General features: G+C 52.8%; 4 protein-coding genes across 15 annotated transcripts; 2 read left to right on the top strand and 2 right to left on the bottom strand.

Moving 5' to 3' along the window:
* Positions 1 to 520: 520 nt before the first annotated feature.
* On the bottom strand, positions 521 to 8,787 carry camk2a (calcium/calmodulin-dependent protein kinase II alpha). Of its 4 annotated transcripts, XM_049741727.1 has the most exons (18): positions 8,322 to 8,787; positions 7,658 to 7,752; positions 7,443 to 7,502; positions 6,676 to 6,730; positions 6,529 to 6,594; positions 6,388 to 6,460; positions 6,211 to 6,313; positions 5,961 to 6,044; positions 5,169 to 5,263; positions 4,970 to 5,092; positions 4,804 to 4,887; positions 4,633 to 4,675; positions 3,431 to 3,468; positions 3,301 to 3,349; positions 3,139 to 3,214; positions 2,935 to 3,029; positions 2,642 to 2,870; positions 521 to 2,537 (listed from the first exon to the last, which is right to left on the bottom strand). In XM_049741727.1, the coding sequence occupies exons 1-18, from the start codon at positions 8,381 to 8,383 to the stop codon at positions 2,522 to 2,524; spliced, it is 1,446 nt and encodes a 481-aa protein (XP_049597684.1). In that variant the 5' UTR covers positions 8,384 to 8,787; the 3' UTR covers positions 521 to 2,521. The 4 variants fall into 4 exon arrangements, with proteins under 4 accessions (XP_049597684.1, XP_049597683.1, XP_049597682.1 ...); XM_049741726.1 differs by having other exon boundaries at positions 521 to 2,555; positions 3,301 to 3,468; XM_049741725.1 differs by having other exon boundaries at positions 3,301 to 3,468.
* A 137-nt stretch (positions 8,788 to 8,924) lies between these two features.
* Positions 8,925 to 10,689, bottom strand: sra1 (steroid receptor RNA activator 1). Of its 2 annotated transcripts, none has more exons than XM_049741736.1 (6): positions 10,512 to 10,689; positions 10,169 to 10,273; positions 9,809 to 9,886; positions 9,585 to 9,739; positions 9,405 to 9,513; positions 8,925 to 9,328 (listed from the first exon to the last, which is right to left on the bottom strand). In XM_049741736.1, the coding sequence occupies exons 1-6, from the start codon at positions 10,537 to 10,539 to the stop codon at positions 9,195 to 9,197; spliced, it is 609 nt and encodes a 202-aa protein (XP_049597693.1). In that variant the 5' UTR covers positions 10,540 to 10,689; the 3' UTR covers positions 8,925 to 9,194. The 2 variants fall into 2 exon arrangements, with proteins under 2 accessions (XP_049597693.1, XP_049597694.1); XM_049741737.1 differs by having other exon boundaries at positions 10,526 to 10,655.
* Positions 10,690 to 10,901: 212 nt separating this feature from the next.
* apbb3 (amyloid beta (A4) precursor protein-binding, family B, member 3) lies at positions 10,902 to 14,561 on the top strand. Of its 8 annotated transcripts, none has more exons than XM_049741735.2 (13): positions 10,902 to 11,221; positions 11,638 to 11,798; positions 11,944 to 11,990; positions 12,071 to 12,122; positions 12,354 to 12,491; positions 12,583 to 12,710; positions 12,886 to 12,891; positions 13,007 to 13,121; positions 13,443 to 13,512; positions 13,576 to 13,659; positions 13,741 to 13,850; positions 13,918 to 14,106; positions 14,211 to 14,561. In XM_049741735.2, the coding sequence occupies exons 1-13, from the start codon at positions 11,173 to 11,175 to the stop codon at positions 14,454 to 14,456; spliced, it is 1,395 nt and encodes a 464-aa protein (XP_049597692.1). In that variant the 5' UTR covers positions 10,902 to 11,172; the 3' UTR covers positions 14,457 to 14,561. The 8 variants fall into 8 exon arrangements, with proteins under 8 accessions (XP_049597692.1, XP_049597691.1, XP_049597690.1 ...); XM_049741734.2 differs by having other exon boundaries at positions 11,941 to 11,990; XM_049741733.2 differs by having other exon boundaries at positions 11,941 to 11,990; positions 13,915 to 14,106.
* A 103-nt stretch (positions 14,562 to 14,664) lies between these two features.
* Positions 14,665 to 16,168, top strand: LOC125981781 (cysteine-rich and transmembrane domain-containing protein 1). The gene is made up of 5 exons (XM_049741740.2): positions 14,665 to 14,769; positions 15,171 to 15,219; positions 15,588 to 15,622; positions 15,688 to 15,817; positions 15,927 to 16,168. Exons 2-5 carry the CDS (start codon positions 15,171 to 15,173, stop codon positions 16,058 to 16,060), a joined length of 348 nt encoding a protein of 115 aa, XP_049597697.1. The 5' UTR covers positions 14,665 to 14,769; the 3' UTR covers positions 16,061 to 16,168.
* Positions 16,169 to 17,782: the final 1,614 nt, after the last annotated feature.

The raw sequence follows: 17,782 nt of genomic DNA, 5'->3' as shown, positions 1-17,782 counted from the left end.
CCCACCCTCACCCCCACTTTCTGATTGACTGTTTGATCTGTGACGTCACACGGACACTCCTTTAGGAACGCCGCCATTTTCAGGTGTACCTAATAACAGGCCACTTCATTAGGGAAAAATCTTTCTTCTTCCAAATGGAATATCGATCAGCAAACTCCACATTCATGTGAAGTCAGCGATGATGTTATGTTTCGTACGTCTGGGTACCTGCACCACTACTTTTGTCAGCATATTGCGTGCCCACTGACAGAAATAAGTTATTGGTGTGCTATTCCAAATAGCACGCTGTTATCTCCAGTTTATTTGAATGAAAAGGGCTGTTCTATTGAGGGTTTTTTCCACTTGGATGATATTAGGAAAAATAACAAAATAATAAATGCAGCGTCAGCATTCCTTCTCATTGTTATGATTGATTTGTTTCATAAAAGGTGTATTGCAAAACAATTCTAACAATTAGTCGTGAGAGAGAGAATAAAAATAAAGGCCTTACTATACCTTTTGACAAATCACATGGAGATGGTTGTTATGGTGAACTTTTTTATTTGCTTTTTAAAATGTGACAATACTGCAGAATGCAGGAGAAACACGTGCACGTTCTCTCCCATGTGCACGCACGCACGCGCACACGCACGTCGTGTTCACTTCCTGCTACTAGCGAGCATGCAGGCGCTGACACTTTACAACATCGACTCGTTTCTTTTCAGAGGTGGGCATTCCGTCAGACTGACGGATGTGCATTTTGATGACAAATGATGAGAAACTTTCAAAAATGACAGAGTAAGCACTGACGGAAGTAGATTTTTGGCCATCTGTCATCAAGCACCAACAAACCTCTCATCTCAGTCCGTCACTGGCGGACGCCCGTTTCATTGACGACTTGAAGTGGCGGCCAATTTACACTTGTTTTGCCGGTCGGTCACCTGACTTAAGTTTTGTTCGGTTTGGAAAAACGCTGGCAGTGACCAACATGTGTCCAGGCCACTAACAAAACGGCAAAATAGGGTAAATTGCTCACCTGTATTTATTCGTATTTGGTTTTATCATTTTACGTTTTCTGTGTCGTCACTTCCCCTGAGAAACGTGACCTTTTAGCATCCCTGGTCTTGTTTACATCTTAGCTAAGGAACAGCTGCTAACAACACCAAAGCTAAAAAAAAAAAAAAACTACTTTCTGTACATGGATGCTCCGCGTGGTGACGTCATCAGCCTGCAAACAAAGGGCAAGGAAAAGTTCATTGCGCCCATCCGGAAGCCGAGCTTCCATGGCGGAAAGGGTCGTGATGACGTCAGCAGCGTGCATTCAAAGGTTTTCACTGAGCGCGCGGGAAGATTTCACTTTCAAAGCAGTTAAAGCAAACAAAAAGAAAACCAGCGCAGCGGAGTTAAGAACATCCCAAGAATGGTCAGCATATCCAAAGTCGCTAATCAATAGACAAGAAATTGCTTGGATGTAAACGGGCCCAAAAATCACGTGACTAGAAAGCCGCTCCAAACGGGAGCTTGCGTGTCAACTTCAAATGCATGCAATCGAAAAGCCAAAGAAGAGCGCACCACGCACGCACACGCAGACACGCACACTCGTGCACACCCACAGACAAGAAAAAAGGAGGCGAAGAATTTTTTCGTCAAAGCACTTGAAGTGGACTAACGAGCTAAAAATCTAACAAAGTTGTTAAGTGATTGTTTTTTGAATTATTACTATGTCATACGTTTGTCTGACTCCGCCCGCACATGTGTACTGTTTTGGAGGAAGCAGACCCTCGAAGTGCAGGTGTTTATGGAAGCTCGCGAGGTGGCAAACGAGAGAAGGAAGCGTCTGGATGGAACAAAGGCGAGCGAGCAATCAATCACCAAAACAACATTTGGATTCATCCTGTTGGTTAGCTGACAAAAGACACACATGCACCAGCCAGCCACTTTCTGCCTTTCGGTTGACAATCAATAAATACACGTTTCACTTTGCTAAGACAAGCCCTCCTCCGGCGGCCACTGTGTGGGGAGCGAGGGAGGGAGGGAGGGAGGGAGGGAGAGAGGGAGAGAGAGAGAGAGGGAGGGAGGCCTCGTTCGTCAGTAACACGAAAAGCACCCATCAAGGGCTGTGTCCGAAGGTCCACCCTTATCCCCTCACACAGTGGCCCACCATAGTGAGACTCAGCAGCTTTGACAAGCCCACAGCCAACTATTTTGAGGACTCTGTGGCTTGGGGGCTCATTAAATTGAATGCTTTATAGAGATTCAACTTTTGACTAACTATGGTCATGACTATTCCAAGTGCATCGTGGGTTCTTTTACAGGCTCCTCGGACATTAACACAATTCATATGGGGAATAGCGTGCAGATTCGGACACAGGCAATGAGGGGCGTGGAGGGAGGTGGGGTTGGGGGAGGCAGTGTGATTGGTTGACTGATTGATTGATTGATTGATCAAACGGATGAACAATGAAGGTTTGGCCCCATCCGTCCTCAGCTCCTTCTCCTCCTGTTTGTCGACGGGACCGGCCTGCTGTCAATCAATTGGTCGTCACGGCGACGGTGACCTTGTCACAGGAAGTTAGCTAGGTGAACACAAATACTATATGTAGAATGAAAGCTAAAGCCGTAGCATGCTAGCCGCCGGCCGGCCCAGGCGCGTGCGCCGTACTTGCTGAGCGTGGAGGGCGAGCCCGAGCGGTGGAAGTGGACGATCTGCCACTTGCCGTCGCGGCGGTGCCACACCCTGGTCTCCTCCGATTGGACGGTGCGCGGTGTCCCGTTGCTGTCGATGTACTGAGTGACGCGGATGTAGGCGATGCAGGCCGCTTCCTCGCCCACCAGGTGGATGTGAGGGTTCAAGATGGTGGTGTGCACCGGCTTGCTGTTCTTGGACCACACTGCGCACAGACACGCATTTGGACACACGAATGCAAAGAAGGCAGGAAGAGGATAGGCACTCACGATTTTCAAAGTAAAAGCGATGGAAGTCCAGGCCTTCCACCAGGTTCCCCAGCGCCTCGGGTTCAAAGGCCGTCACGGCCGGGTCGCACATCTTGCTGAGGGGGAAGCGCAGGATGCGGCTCAGGCGCTTGGCTTGGCTTGGCTTGGCTTGCCTTGGCTTGCCTTGCCTTGCCGACCGCTTTGGCCATCTAGGCGCCCACTTACGTGTAGCTCTCAAAGTCGCCGTTACTGATGGCCTCGATCAGCATCTCCGTCACTTTGATGATGTCCTGCTTCCTCACTGGCGTGCACACGCACGGTAGGACAGGCACACTGACTACACATCTGACGCGTGCGTCACGACTTTCCCGGCCGGCACCCGCCTACCTCGAGTGTCCTCATCCTCGATGGTGGTGTTTGTGCTCTCTGACGACTCCTGCGCCGACAGCAAATGCGCATTAAGGCGGCCGGCCGCGAGTTGTTCACGAGCGGTCGATCGCCTGCGGCGTCTACTCACCTTGACCCCGTCCGTCTTCTTGTTTCCGCTCTTCCCTCCTGTGGGCGGGACGGCGACAAACACGCACAGCAGCAACAAAAGTGTCACCGACACCGCAAACAGCGCCGCTGCCTGGACCAACGGCCACATGAGCACCGCTCGAGCTATACGCTACGACTAGTCTTCAATGTACGGACGACCCCCGTAAATCTACTGCCCTACCGAAAGCAGCTCTGCACCCTGGGTCCTACGTGAACTAGATCTATAGAGTCATCCTACTACTATCGTAAGTCTACTACTCACCGCAACAAGCCCTAGACTGCTACTATATAGGTGTATGTCTCGGACTATGGCCCTATGCGGTCCAGGTGATCAGAAATCTCAGTCCGGAAAAGATCTCAATCCAAGTTTCAGAATCCGACATCCCAGCAGCGAGCGTGCAGTCCACCCACCAAGACAAGCGCCAATGTGTGGACGTGGGCTTGGAGTGCAGCAGGAGTCATGTACGAGGCCACTTTTAGCAAACACTTGACACCAAACATTCCTCAAACGTGACAGAAGAAACACAACAGACACAACATACACGCAGCTTGGTCACTTCTGCACCATAACAACAACAAAGTGGGACTAGATTTAGGGCTGAAACCGGTGCAGAACTAGGTTGCAGTCTAGTCCTAGAATCAGATCTCAAGTCTCCCGCCAGGGTCAAATACGAGAAGGGCTCTAGGACCAGCGCTTAGATCAAGTCTTCCCCTAGGACCAGTGTCAGGAGTCCAGGACAAGGGCTAGGACTTGGATTTGGGTGATAAGGACTAGGATTAGGACTAGATTTGGACTCAGACTTGGTTTAGGTAAAACGCGGGATCAAATTTAGGGTTAGGACCGGGACAAGGACCCAAAATTGGATTGAGTCGAAATCTAGGTCTGGGGCAAGGACCAGCTCATGGTTCAGATGTAGCATCATGACCAGGACCTGGAATTTGTGATCTTGTTAAAGTGAAAGGTAGCTACGACAACAGAAGCTATTAATAGACTACAAGGTGATTGACATATGACCACAGCTGCCGACACACACACACACGCACGCACGCACGCAGTATACTAGTTGTGAGCATTGTGTGCTAATCTGCTGCTAACATGTATGTCAAAGGTGAGAAGGCAAGCTCAGCCCCTCCGCTTAAATGGTTGACATCAAATTTGACCCCATTTATCTGTTGCCCCACCTGAGAAGTTGCGGGTGGCCAACATCGTCGTCAAGATGGCGCCCTGGAAGGGAGCGAGAAGAGAGAAAGTAGGAAGTCAAGACAATAGCACTCGCCAGCACGGAAACAAGCCACATGGCACAATTTGCAAGCCATGGGATGAGCCCTCGGCCGAAGACCCGCCTTTCCTACCTTGAGCTTGCGGCGGGCGTTAAACTTCTTCAGACATTCCACCGTCTCCTGTCTGTGCATGCAGGACGCCACCGTGGAGCGATGCTGCATTAACACAAACGCACGCACGCACATCACATCACGCGTGGCCCTCGACCAATCACCAGAGAGGTCGACGCTCGCTCACAGAGATCCAGGGATGTTTGAGCGCCTCGGCGGCTGAGATGCGTTTGGACGGATTGATGGTCAACATCTTGTTGATCAGATCTTTGGCCTCGGGAGTCACCGTGTCCCACTCGGGGGACGGGAACTGCGAAGGACAAGGCCGCTAAGCGTCACGACAACCGGCGTGCTTCGGGCGGCCGCCGTGTCATGTGACCTCCTACATCATACGCTCCCGCTTTGATTTGCTGATACAGACGGTGCTGGTCTTCATCCCAAAAGGGAGGATAGCCCACCAGAAGGATGTACAGGATCACACCTGAGGGCCCAAAACACACAGGTGAGGATGCAAAAGACACAACCCAGGACACGTCTCAGAGTCCACACCTCAGGACACAAAAGAACAAAACCAAAGACCGAAAGCCATACGCTCGAGGACACCAAAGACGCAACCGAGGACACGCCTAAGAATGGAGAACACGTATCACGGTGCAAATGAAGACGTGAAACATACAAACAAGGACGCTCGCTCTGAGGATGGGAAAAGAGACAACAAACTGAGGAGATGTCTGACACAAAAAAAAAAAAACATCAAGTGAGGACACATACAAGACGCACGGAAAGAGACACCTGAGGGTGAGACGTATGCTCCCTCCCTGAGAAGACAATACACACCTGAGGACACAAAATACACACCCCAGGAGACAGGACACACCTGAGGAGAAGAAACAAAGAGACAAGTGGAGGGAAGATGAACAGAGAGAACAACATACACAAGACACAGGAGAGGAGAGGAGAGGAGAGGAGAGGAGAGGAGAGGAGAGGAGAGGAGAGGAGAGGAGAGGAGAGGAGAGGAGAGGAGAGGAGAGGAGAGGAGAGGAGAGGAGAGGAGAGGAGAGGAGAGGAGAGGAGAGGAGGAAAAGAGGACAAGTGTAAAGGAGAGGAAGAGAAGAGTCAGAAACAAGGATAGGGGCGGTGGCGTGAAGGAGACAAGGTGGCGACGGTTGGAATCTGACCGCAGGCCCAGAGGTCAACGGCCTTTCCGTAGGGATCCTTCCGCAGAACTTCGGGAGAAAGATATCCGGGGGTCCCAGCAAAGCCTGAGGACACGCGCACGTGTAAGCAGTCGCCTTAGCAACACGGTTGCTAGGTGATGGGCACGGCGACACGGACGCCGCCGCCGGTGCGTTCCCTACGCTATGGGGGATGGCGACCGTGCGTGATGATAATGACGACGATGACCATGTGACCGTGACGTCATCTCACCAAACCAGGCCTGCTGTTCGCCCTCCACCTCGATGGCCAGCCCGAAGTCAGCCAGCTTGACCGCCGCCCCCTTGGACTTGGAGGCCAGCAGCAGGTTCTCCGGCTGTGCCGCCACAACAACATGCGTGCTAAGCATGCGCTAGCCGGCGCGCCAAAGAGGGAGGAGTCGCGGCAAACCTTCAGGTCGCGATGGACCACGCCCATCTGGTGACAGTGAAGCACCGCCTCGAGAATTTGCTGGATGCAGTGGCTGCGGACAAAAAAGTCAAAGGTTAAACGTGGAAAACCGGCACAGGTAGAACACGCTGGCGTCGTCACCTGGCGTCAGCTTCGCTGTAATACTCTCGGGCGACGATATCTTCAAACAACTCGCCGCCTGTCACCCTGACGCACACACACGTAAGTAAGATGGAGTCGGTCGGCCTTTCCGAGACCACAATTAGGACGTCGGCCGAGACCACTCACAAGTCAAAGATGAGGTAATGGTGAGCCTCCTCCGAGATGCTGTCATGAAGCCGCACTGCCAGGGAGCGAGCGAGGAGACAAGCAAGGAGGCAAGATGAGAAAGAAAATCCCACACCGCAACTTTGCCAATTAAATTAGGGGGACGAGGAATTTGCGCGGTGGCAGCGGCGGCCGAGTGTCCGACGGCAGCTCCGTGTGGGCGGGCGCTGCTCCGCACATACCGAGGAGGCTTACATAACTGAGCTCGCTCTGTGTGTGTGTGTTGCCAGGCAACAGTGTCTTTAGGTGAAAGCGTCAAAAGTCTACCGACAACACACAATCGGTGCAGCGCGTAGGAGTGAAGAGAAAAAAAAAAAAAAAAAAAGTCACATGATTTCTTTCTGAGAGCTTTTTCAACACGCGCGTGTGTGCGCGTGTGCGTGGGCGCACGCGTGGGCCGCCGCATCGGCAGAGACAGCGGCGGGCCTTTTCCGCATGCCGTTACAAAATGAAGGCAGCGTGCTTCAAAATGCATTTTGTGGCAAATTGATGCTAATATACCGAAGGAGGTTGGGTTGTTCAGTTTTAGTTAAGAAAAAAGAAAAAAAAAAAGATGGAACTCAACCATTTCGCCGCTCTGTCGTGTTTTTGATTTCTGTAGCCGAATGTTGCTCACGTGATGATGACATCACATGAATTATGGACAGGCAAGCGCCACGTCCATAATTCATCATGGTCTTCCTCAGGCCTTTTTCTCTCTGGCGGTCGGCCGGCCGCCAGCGACTCACCAATGTTAGAATGCTTGAGCAGGCGGCAAATTCGGGCTTCGCGGTCCAACTTTTGATGATCTGCCGACAGAGAGAGGAGAAGAACGTTTGAATTTGGGCCAAGACGTCATCGGGCCGCCGCGACAGACGGCAGCCGGCTTCACGCGCCCGCTTCCGCCCGGAAGGCGTTGACCTTTGCCACGCCGGGCGCCCACGGCCGAGCGGTCGCGTCTCACCTCGCGCCGACAGCTTCTTGGTGTTGATGATCTTGGCGGCGAACTCCTGACCCGACAGCACCTTCACGCAGCGGCGCACCACCGAGAAGGCGCCCCTGCACGACGGCAAGAAGATAGCGAGGAAACAAATGAGCGAGGAAACCAGAGAGAGTAGAGGACTAAGGGCTGAGGAACAAGAAGGAAAGAAGGGAAAAAGAAAGCAAGGGAGCAGCAGCGAGGTGAGCAAAGAAGGGAGGGACGAGGACTCGAGGGAGACAGGAAACGTGAGATACAAGGGAGAACGCAAAGAAAGAGGAAACCAGGGGAGCCAGGTAACGAGGGAGAGTGCTTTGCAAACAAGAGAGGAAGGAAAGCAGGCTCAACGGGCACGGCAACGAGGAAAGACACAAAATAAGGCAACGAATGAGGACGCAAGGAAAGACGATTGTGATCAGGTGACGGATGACAGGTCATCAATACGCAGCTTTGCCAGATTGAACACGTCTGCCACTTTTCGTCTTATGTAACAGACCTGCCTGCGTGTGGGGGATGAGGTCAGAGAGGTTTGCCACTCATGCCTCTCATTTCTTCTTCTCGCCATCCCACCATCTCGTCATCGTTAAACACCGGAGCGCATTTCAAGGCTCCGTAGCGTCGATGGAAAGCGCACTAATATTCAACTTACTTTCCCAGCTCCTCGTACAGTTGATACTCCTCGGTGAAGCGAGTGCAAATGACCGTTGCCATGGTGACCCGGCCGGCGCTGGAGCGAGGGTCAGGCGATGGTGACGACGCTGATGACGATGAAGGTTCGCGGTTGGACGGAGAACACCAAAGAGGAGAAGAACGAGAACCGCTTCGCTTCGACGCAAGATGAAGATGGAGGGGATGGCGAAGAGCGGCTCCTCTCCAGGTTCTGCTCGCCGCCTACTCAGCCCCCCCCCTCCACACCGTTAGCCAATCGTTGGCCGGGACGCCCGCATGCAGGGTCGCCATGGCAACTGCATCCTCATTTTGCCGATGCCTAGGCGGCAGCTCCGGCGAATAACAAGTGCAAACATTTCACAAAGCATTTGGTATGCCTTGAAACGCTTCATCAATATTTTACCCTGGCCATGTGTTCCTGGCGCCCACGCCGCCAGTCACGTGATTCTTTCCAACAAAGGTCACGTGCAGTTTTTTTTTTCCTCCCACCTAAATCAACCTTTGCTGCCCCCTGCTGGTTACGCTTATTACACGTGGTCCCTCCGTGGTTTGAGAGCATCAAAGTGGTCCAAGACAATCAGGACAACATCATAGACATGTATTATTATCATCAAGTCAAGCGTCCAGATGGATGCATTATTTTCAAGGCAATCGTCCAGATATTGAAAGAACGTTTAGCTTCCTTGGCAACGACGCGCTCCAATCGCTCAGCTGCTGGATGGTTGCTATGGCAACAGCATTCTCCCTCATTCTCTTCCGGTTACCTTGACCGTCCGCTTTGAAAAGTTCAAAGGTCACGACTAACAGGAGTCGCTGGGGTCTGACGTGCCTCGGGATGTATTTAGCGCCTCCGCTAACGCTTAGGGTCGCGGCTTTCGGCGATCAGTCGCTTCACGCCGACCATCCATTGGCTGACTTCGGTCACGTAATCCACCATTAGCGAGCGATGGATCTCGTCGGCCTGGTCCCAGTGTCCCGCCTGCAGTTCTGGAGACGCAAGCGTGCGGCGCAGTCACAAACAAAGAGGAACCACAACGGTCGGACGGACGGACGGACGCAAAACCTTGAGACAAGGCGCTCATGCGTTTCCTCACGGGAAGACTCAGTCGACCCGATGTCCAGCTGTCCTTGAAGAGGCGGAGTCTCTTTTCCATGTCGTTACACACCTGGGGCTGCGCAGACAATGCTCGCGTTCAAACTCACGGGATCGTTGACGACATCATCAACGGGTCACGCAACTCACCGCCACGTCCAGCCTGCACCTGGCCAGCACCCGCTCCAGAACCTCGACCACGTCCTCCAAGTTGGGCTCGGCCTCAGATTGGCCAGGGTCCTCGATGCCCCCAATGCGTCCTGCGGCGCCCTCAGGAGGCGTGGCCTTCCAGGCGGGCGCGCAACCTGCAGACATTTTGCACCATGTGACAACAACTTCAGCCATGCGCCTACAACATAATGGTGGCGTCTGACCTGCAGGAGGAGGGGCCAAGCCACAAGGCGGCGGACCCGAGGGGCCCAAAGGAAGAGTCGTAGGAAGGGCCGCGGCATCTGTCGATCAATCGTGGAGAAGATGATGGCACACTACTGTGTACAACATGAGCGAGACTAACTTGAGGCAACTAACCCTAACCCAATGTTTCCAAACTATACATGTTGATAACATGCACGTGTGCATCACTTCAGAGGCACCACACACTTGAAGTCACATGACAATGGGGACCGTCAGGAGACATGTCGACCACAACATAGTGGGGTGGGTGCCCCTCCACACACACACAAGTGCAGCCTGACAAACGCTCTACATGTACACAACAAGAAGCGCTGTGAGACCTGGCAGCGTGGGCCTCTTGTTCAGAAGGTTCTTCTGTGGGGTGCGGGCCGTCTGGAGACCGTAGGAGAACTGAGGGGGGTCGTTCCATCCTCGCTCCTGGTTACCTGGACAATCACACGACCATGATCACTCATTCAATGCATTACCTTGTCAGGGCGGCATGCAAAGTTGTTACATATGTCGTATCATTAATCTGTCACTAGTAACTATCAAAGGGAACCAAACTTGGCAACATGTCGAGTGTGACGTGTCGGGCTAGGAACCAGCTAGCAGCTATCTAGCCACTCGCTCGACGGCAATTTTAAGTGACCTATTTGCTAACGTCATACTGAATCGTCTTACCTGGCTTGACATACATTTCATCCATCATGTGTCGAAGTTGAGGAGACTCTTTTCTGTAACTACGCCATTAAAATAACCGAAGCGCCACCTACAAAACAGCTACATACACGCACCGCAGTTTTATTTCCGGGTTAGGGGGGGGCGGTGTCAAGATGACGTAGGTGCTATTCCTCTTCTTTCCGGGGGTTGGGAACCAAATGGCGCATTACCGCCACCTACTGTTCAGAGTATGGGTCAGCCAGTGGTAATCGGTGTTAGCGTTCGATTAAGTCATTCTTCGACGATGAGATTTGATGAGGTCGTGGCGCGACGTCATCGGAAGGTGGGGCGAGAGCCCGGCGCCTTTGACGTCACCGGAAGAAGGCGCCAGTCATTGTTGACGTAATCATGAGGGAGGGGAGGAGAGTGGGAGGGAGGGAGTGGTAGTGTCTCCTCCCTCCATCAGTGAGACAAGAAGACCATCACACAAGGACACCAGACTGATGCTGTTGCCGTGGAAACAAGGACACGCAGAGAAATTGAAAAACCTTGATTCGGGCCTAGGAGTTTGTGTACGCGTCTGAAGGTTTATGTGTGAAGTGTGTGTGTGTGTGTTGGGGGGCGCTTATGAGTGTGTGTGCGGCGTGTGTGCACTCTGGAGGGCAAGCGGCTGATTGGAACCATGATGGGCAAAGACTACATGTTGGCCATCGTCATTGTTAACTGTGACGGTAAGAGCTTTTCGGAATATCAACTTTGTCACACGCAAATCTGACTGCAATGTGCACACACCATTTTCTGTATTTTCAAAGTAAGACTGAAGTTAAAGAAGAATTAAGAAGCAGAGGTTGTCTACCGCACTTCCTGTCTGTGCCGCTTTATTAATTATTCAACCTCTTCCTGTTCAGCGGTGTGATTGACTTGCAATCGATTGACACGCAGCACATTTTAACGCTAAACGCAAGTCAGCCCAAAAGAAAAAAAAAAAAAAAAAAAAAAAAACAACCCACACGCACACACATACGCAACTGTACTTGGACGGTAAGGTGGACCGATGCTGGCCGGATGTTGTGACGCTCACTGGCGCCATCTAGTGGCGGAGCGGCCGAAGCCGAGTTTGATGTCACATTTGCTATGGCTTCATTAGACAACATCTGGACGGACCAGAACCTTCTGCTTGACCCAGATCTTCCCTCTGGCTGGAGGACCATCAACGACTCGACGGGAACCTACTACTGGCACGTGCCCACTGGCGCCACCCAGTGGCAGCACCCAGTGGAAGGGAAGCCAGCACTGCTTGATGCACAGGTAGCAAGTCTTTTTTCGTTTGATTTGGATTCCCTTTTCTGTCTGTGGGCCAATTGGATTTTTTTTTTTTAATACTTCCCGTTAGTGGCAAAGGTGGACTCTTATTTGTCTTCTAATTCTTTTTGATGATGTTTGCTCCTAGAAGGACGAACAAGGACCACCAGGCTTCAGTGCAGTCCCACCTGACACCAGGTAACACACACACAGACATACACACACACACACACACACACACACACACACAGTATGCACACAATGTGTATTTGTTGCAGTTGTAGGTCTCAAAGGTCTGACACCTCCGGTTGCTATGGCAACGACTCACAGGTATGACACGACACACACAATGCATCACATTAAATCTCTGCTTAGTCTCATTTATTCCTTTCTCTCCACTTCACGTCTTCATATCTGCTCATCTTGTGGCCATCTGGCTTCTCCTTCATTGTCATCTGTCCATCTTCAAATCCTATCCGTCTGTGTTGACGTCCGTCCGTCCGTCCACCCGCCCGCCCGCCCGTCCGTCCAACCGGTCTGTCTACAAACCGCGCGCGGCAGTGTTTCTCGGTGCGCTCGCTGGGCTGGCTGCAGGTGGAGGAGGACGACTTGTCGCCGGGCCGCAGCAGCCTGGCGGTGGGCAACGTCATCCAGCAACTGTCCGACGGCGGCGAGCAGACGGATGGGGTCTTGGGGGAGGTGAGACACGGCTCCGCCTGTCTGCCAGTTAGTTTTGACGGACATCTGTCTGTCTGTCTGTCTGTCTGTCTGTCTGTCTGTCCGTCCGCAGGGCCGTGAGATGAAGCTGCTTCTGAAGTGGGACGCGCTAACTCTGGTGGACCCGTTAGACCGCACCCCCTTGTACCGCCAGCCAATCGTCGACATCCGCGTATGGGGAGTGGGCAGCAACAAGGGCAGGTGAGCCAGCCGGCGGCACCTTCACGGGCTCTCTGGCCCGTCCTCCTCTTCTCACCGCAAGACACGGCACCTGCTTGGCTTTTGGTGCTAGGCTAAAACCAAGCTCACTTTGCTAGGCTAACATGTCACTGATCCCAGTCTGTCTCTTTGAATGCCGCCACGCCCGCACCGGCAGGGACAGGTAACAAGCGCGCACGCACGCACACGCCACACACCCACGCGGCTCGTGTCGTCGTGAAGGTGGCGGCGCAGGTGAACAATGACGGCCACCGGCCGGCGCGTGTGCTCGCCTTCAGGGACTTTGCCTTTGTGGCGGCCGACAAGGATAGCTGCGTTCTCAAGTGTCACGTGTTCCGCTGTGACGCGCCCGCCAAGGCCGTCGCCGCCGCGCTGCATCGCGTGTGCTCGCAGGTCAGTCGCGCATGAGCCACCACGCGCCGTGTCGGTCGTGTCACACAGACACGCCAGACGATGATGCACGTCATGTGATGTGATGGTGATGGTGATGTCACGTACCATCACGCAACAATGTCATTGAGCACGCGTGACGATGCTATGGCACGTGCGCGAGGGTCACGCGCGCCACGCTCGATGACATCACGCACGGCACCTGCGCAGTCTTCCGAAACAACTTTTCCGTCTGTTGTGGCATTTAAGTTAAGCAATGCGTAAATGAATCGGAGCGCGAGAACGCGATGACCATGTTGTCCCGTCGTTGCCGTCCGTCCTCAGACGATGACCCGGCAGACGTCCCGCTCTCTCTCCATGTACAGCGTCTCGCCCGAGGACCCGCCCCGACAAGGTGAGGAGCCGCGTCACCCGCTTCGCTCCGATTGGCCCGCTGACTCCTCCTCCTGTCTTTCAGTGAACTTCCTGGAGGCGGGGCTTCAGCGCGTCCACAAGTTTGACGTCCACTACGTTGGCAACCTGCCCGTGTCCCGCGGCATGGGTACCCGTCATGAATGCCACATGATATCCGGGCCCGCACCACAGCCCTTGGCTCCGAAGCATACCCGTTTCTATTCCGCAGGCATGGAGGTGTTAAACTTGGCCATCGAGAGCATCATGAACTCCACCCGCCGCCACGAGTGGGAGGCCACCGTCATCCACGTGACCGACAACGTCCTGTCTGTCTTCAAGGTACGCTTGCTTTACTGACTTGCACGTGAGTTGCATTGTTTTATTTTGCGACTCTGACCTGCAGCAGCAGCAGCAGGAAGGGGAGGAGCCGGTGTGGGCTTGCCAGGTGCGTTTCCTCAGCTTCCTGGGCGTCGGTCACGACAGTCGCACCTTCGCCATCATCGTGGACGGCGGCCGGCAGCGTTTCGAATGTCACGTCTTCTGGTGCGAGCCGGACGCCGGCCCCTTGTCCGAGGCAGTCCAGGCGGCGTGCGTGGTGAGTTCGCTTAGCGTAGCTTAGCATTCCATCAGAGTTGAACTCTCCAAGTATTTGTGCTTCGTCACTTCCCACCACTGATGTAGGACACGTGGTCCTTTCAGGTTCAGTATCAGAAATGTTTGGTGGCTCAGACGCCGCCGCCCAGGAGGCGGCTTTGGCATGCCACCGGACCCAAGGTCAAACGCGCCAACTCGGTGGATGGCGCCACGTTCCAAAGCGGCGGCGGCGGCAGCAGTGGCGGGGTGTTGCCGATGAAGGGAAATGGTGGCTATAGCGGCAGCGGTGTTCGCAGGGGCATGATGGCCTTCTTGGACACCTTCCGCAGCAAGCATGCCGCCACCTCCTAACAACGGAGGACGGTCGGTCTCTCAGGAGAGCTTGGCTTGGACTTCCTGCTGACCGCCAACGCGATCACAGATGTCTCCCGAAAAAATAAATTCGTGTTGATCTGATTTGATGCAGCCATTTTTTTTGGGGGGGGGGGAAGTCACGAAAGCTTACAGTAATCCTCCTAACCCCAGTAAGACATCTTCATCTACATATTTCTTGCTTGGAGGGAGGAGGGAAGGAAGAAGGGCGTAAAGGAAGCCGTGACCTCCCCCAAGGCCACGTGAGCCGTCAGAGAGAGCGTTGACGTTGGACGTGCGGCTGAGTGGAAAGGTAACTTGCCCTTCTTCTTCTTCTTCTTCTTCTTGCACTAACTTGCTCGATCCAAATATGTTGACATGAACATTTTTGGATCAAATATTTGATGAAAGCTTTTATGTGTGAATGAATCAAATAAGTGCTTAAAAGTTGTGTTGCGCAACAGTCAACTTCACAAACTTTTCCTTCAATTATTTTGATATATTACAGCATTCTAAAGTTTGTATTTTTATACATGTATGCGTCTTTTGCGAGCGTCGTCCGTCCAACAATCAGACTGTTGTCGTGGCAACGCATTTCAATTGGATTAGCGCTGCTATGTGTGTCTGACAGTGCAGCATTGTTCACTCAGTCATCCCATAAAAAGTGCGCGTGTTGCTCTGACATCATCACCGATATCAACTTTGTCCTTCCAGATGAGCGCTGACCACCCACCCCCGTATGCCCCGCCTCCACCGGCGCAAGGTGTGTGCCAATTGGTCCAAAGTTTTTCTGGTTAGGTTGCTAGCTAGCTACTAAGTGAAATAGATAGATAGATAGGTAAATATCTATCAAATGAGTGTAATAATAACAGAGTGGAACCTTGGTTTTGCTTATTTTTGTGTAGTTCGGGTTTCAAAGAACTTTCCACAAATGAATTTCATTTTGAGGGCAGCCTGTTTCATGACAAATGGCAGCGAACACGCCGATGCATTGGCAGGCACCCGAACCAAAGCATTGCTGGGATGTTTCTTTGTGAATGGCCGTTATGGAATTGGGTGCTGACGACAAAAATGACAACTCTGTAAATTGCGTGTGTGTGTGTGTGTGTGTGTATCTGTCCGTGCGAGTAGGCTTTGGAAGCTTGGCGGGCGCCGCGCCCTACCAGGTAAGGACATGCTTGCTCAGTGGCGTTAGTGTGGCGACGTCTTATGACATCAGTGTCCGTCGCAGGCGGCGCCCTCTTCCTACTACCAGGGCCCGCAGGAGTACCTGACCCCGCCCGGCTACCCCAACCCCTTCTACGTCGGCCCCCAAGCCTGGGATGCTCCCAAGACCTACGGGGGGCCGCCCAAACACACGGGTAGGTTGTTTTGGGGACTACGGAATCTACTCGGAAGTCATTGGCTGACGAAACTATACGTGTGTGCGTATATGCAATATATCACAGTGTCTGCGTATCCGCATTTCAGTGTATGTGGTGGACCAGAACGAGGGTGCGGCCCACGTGGGTCGTGGCGGCGGAGCTTTGAGGTCGCTGTTGTCGGCGTGCTCCACCCTTCTGTGTTGTTGTTGTCTGTGTGACTTACTGACGCGTCACATGTAACCTGACCAATACATCTGGCTTGTTGCTATGGCCACCGTGCCATACCATCACTTTTCTGGCGGAGGCTGACCCAGCAAACTAATAAACATACTTTGGCGTCCTCACTTGTTCCGTTGTTTGTGATGTCATGACTCCTCCTTCATGCATGAGAGCACAGGTGTCGAACGGCGGCCCTTAAACGGTGACTTCCTGCCTGTTCTTTATTTTTTGGGTGCACGTTTCCCTCCTCCAACACAATTGATTCAATGATCAGGGTGGCTAGCGGGCTGCTGGAGCGCTCGAATTGGGGAACCACCTGTGCTGCTCGAAAGCTCCAACTTGATTGCTGCAGTACTGGGAAAAGGACCACAAGGGGCGCCAGAGCGCTACGACTTAAATACATAATCAAAAATAATGACATATCCCCGATGAAGCTGTGACCCAAGTGGCAGATGGATAATCAAATAAACCAATAAAAGCGCAATCACCAATTATAAGCGAGTAAGTAGTACTTTGTTGACAATGACATTTGCGTATTTACACGCTTGTTCTCTCTCCCGCTCTCGTGGGAATCAATAAATCTCATGTGTATATGTGCACACAGGCTTGTACAGTTATTGGTTGGGTACAGCTGCCGCTCTCGTGTCACCTCCATTCCCCACTGGGACACACACACACACACACACACACACACACACACACACACACACTGATTGATGTTGACAACATGTTTTCGCGCAGCAAAGATCAGCCACTGCAGGTCAGGGGTCAGCTAATGCACAGCTGCACTGCTACAGGCGGTGACACAGATGATGAGGAGGAGGAGGAGGAGGAGGAAAACGACGAGGAAGGGGATGATGAAGACCGCGAAGACGAGAAACCTTCTCAAACAAGACATGAGAGCGTCATAACAAGAGTGGCCCCAGGGAGGGAAAAAGGAATCGGGGATAATGAGGAGCAGGAGGAGGATGAAGTTGATGATGATGTTCAACATAAGGAACCTCCGTAAACAGGAAGTGCGAGCATCATAACACGAGTGGCCCCAGGGAGGGAAAGTGGAAGAGGGAAGCCAGAACGATGATGAAGAGGCGGGAGATGAAGACCGTGGCGATAATGATGAGGATAATGATGAAGAGGAGGATGAAGACGATGTCCACCAGCGTAAACGTGCTTTTGTACATTTAATCAACCGGTCATCTTGGGCCAACGGACCGGACCTTTTGACATGAGCTCAGCGGACATGACCCATTTCCCGACTTTCAGCCAACCAACGTTTCTCCTCTTTGTGAATATGACAAAGTGCGAATGGTTGCCTCTGATCATGCTTCTCTTCAGAGCGGGTTCACTTTCGCGTCGGGTGCCACTCCGGTCGACATCTCAACTAGGTCCGAGATGAAGCGTGAAAAGAAAAAATAAAGTGGTGCCAGAACGCTTCCCTAGGTTACGCCGGCCCTGCAAGTACTGGAATCATCCAGCCGCCCGAGCGGAGTCAAGTCAGAGAGGAGGATTGTTGTCTGACCACAATGAAGGGAGAGGAGCTCGCATTATGACGAGATGATGATGATGATGCCGAGTACCATTGGATGACGTGCACGTGTTCAGCAGGCTTTTGTCAGCCGCTTCCTGTCGCCCGCGGCCGCATAAACGCTCAGCTAAAGAGCTAATAAGCAAAGGTTGACGGACACGTTCCGTTCTGGGGAGGCGGTGCGAACGAGAAGAGCGCAACGGCTGCTCGTGTAGCTA

The sequence above is a fragment of the Syngnathus scovelli genome, chromosome 15, assembly GCF_024217435.2.
Source record: "Syngnathus scovelli strain Florida chromosome 15, RoL_Ssco_1.2, whole genome shotgun sequence".
Classification (NCBI taxonomy): Eukaryota; Metazoa; Chordata; class Actinopteri; order Syngnathiformes; family Syngnathidae; genus Syngnathus; species Syngnathus scovelli.
This window is presented reverse-complemented; position numbering and strand designations above follow the sequence as displayed.

Excerpts from the sequence above, each read along its gene's own strand:
- camk2a (XM_049741725.1), bottom strand. The coding sequence starts at position 8,383 with ATGGCAACGGTCATTTGCACTCGCTTCACCGAGGAGTATCAACTGTAC. Across the intron at positions 7,753-8,321 it reads CTGTACGAGGAGCTGGGAAA|GGGCGCCTTCTCGGTGGTGC; the intron begins GTAAGTTGAATA and ends GCCGTCGTGCAG. Across the intron at positions 3,469-4,632 it reads GGCCACCCGCAACTTCTCAG|GAGGGAAGAGCGGAAACAAG; the intron begins GTGGGGCAACAG and ends TCCCGCCCACAG.
- sra1 (XM_049741736.1), bottom strand. The coding sequence starts at position 10,539 with ATGATGGATGAAATGTATGTCAAGCCAG. Across the intron at positions 10,274-10,511 it reads TGAAATGTATGTCAAGCCAG|GTAACCAGGAGCGAGGATGG; the intron begins GTAAGACGATTC and ends GTGATTGTCCAG. Across the intron at positions 9,887-10,168 it reads CAAGAGGCCCACGCTGCCAG|ATGCCGCGGCCCTTCCTACG; the intron begins GTCTCACAGCGC and ends ATTGATCGACAG.
- apbb3 (XM_049741729.2), top strand. The coding sequence starts at position 11,173 with ATGATGGGCAAAGACTACATGTTGGCCATCGTCATTGTTAACTGTGAC. Across the intron at positions 13,513-13,575 it reads CGAGGACCCGCCCCGACAAG|TGAACTTCCTGGAGGCGGGG; the intron begins GTGAGGAGCCGC and ends CCTGTCTTTCAG. Across the intron at positions 13,851-13,914 it reads ACGTCCTGTCTGTCTTCAAG|CAGCAGCAGCAGGAAGGGGA; the intron begins GTACGCTTGCTT and ends TCTGACCTGCAG.
- LOC125981781 (XM_049741740.2), top strand. The coding sequence starts at position 15,171 with ATGAGCGCTGACCACCCACCCCCGTATGCCCCGCCTCCACCGGCGCAA. Across the intron at positions 15,623-15,687 it reads CGGGCGCCGCGCCCTACCAG|GCGGCGCCCTCTTCCTACTA; the intron begins GTAAGGACATGC and ends TGTCCGTCGCAG. Across the intron at positions 15,818-15,926 it reads GGGGCCGCCCAAACACACGG|TGTATGTGGTGGACCAGAAC; the intron begins GTAGGTTGTTTT and ends TCCGCATTTCAG.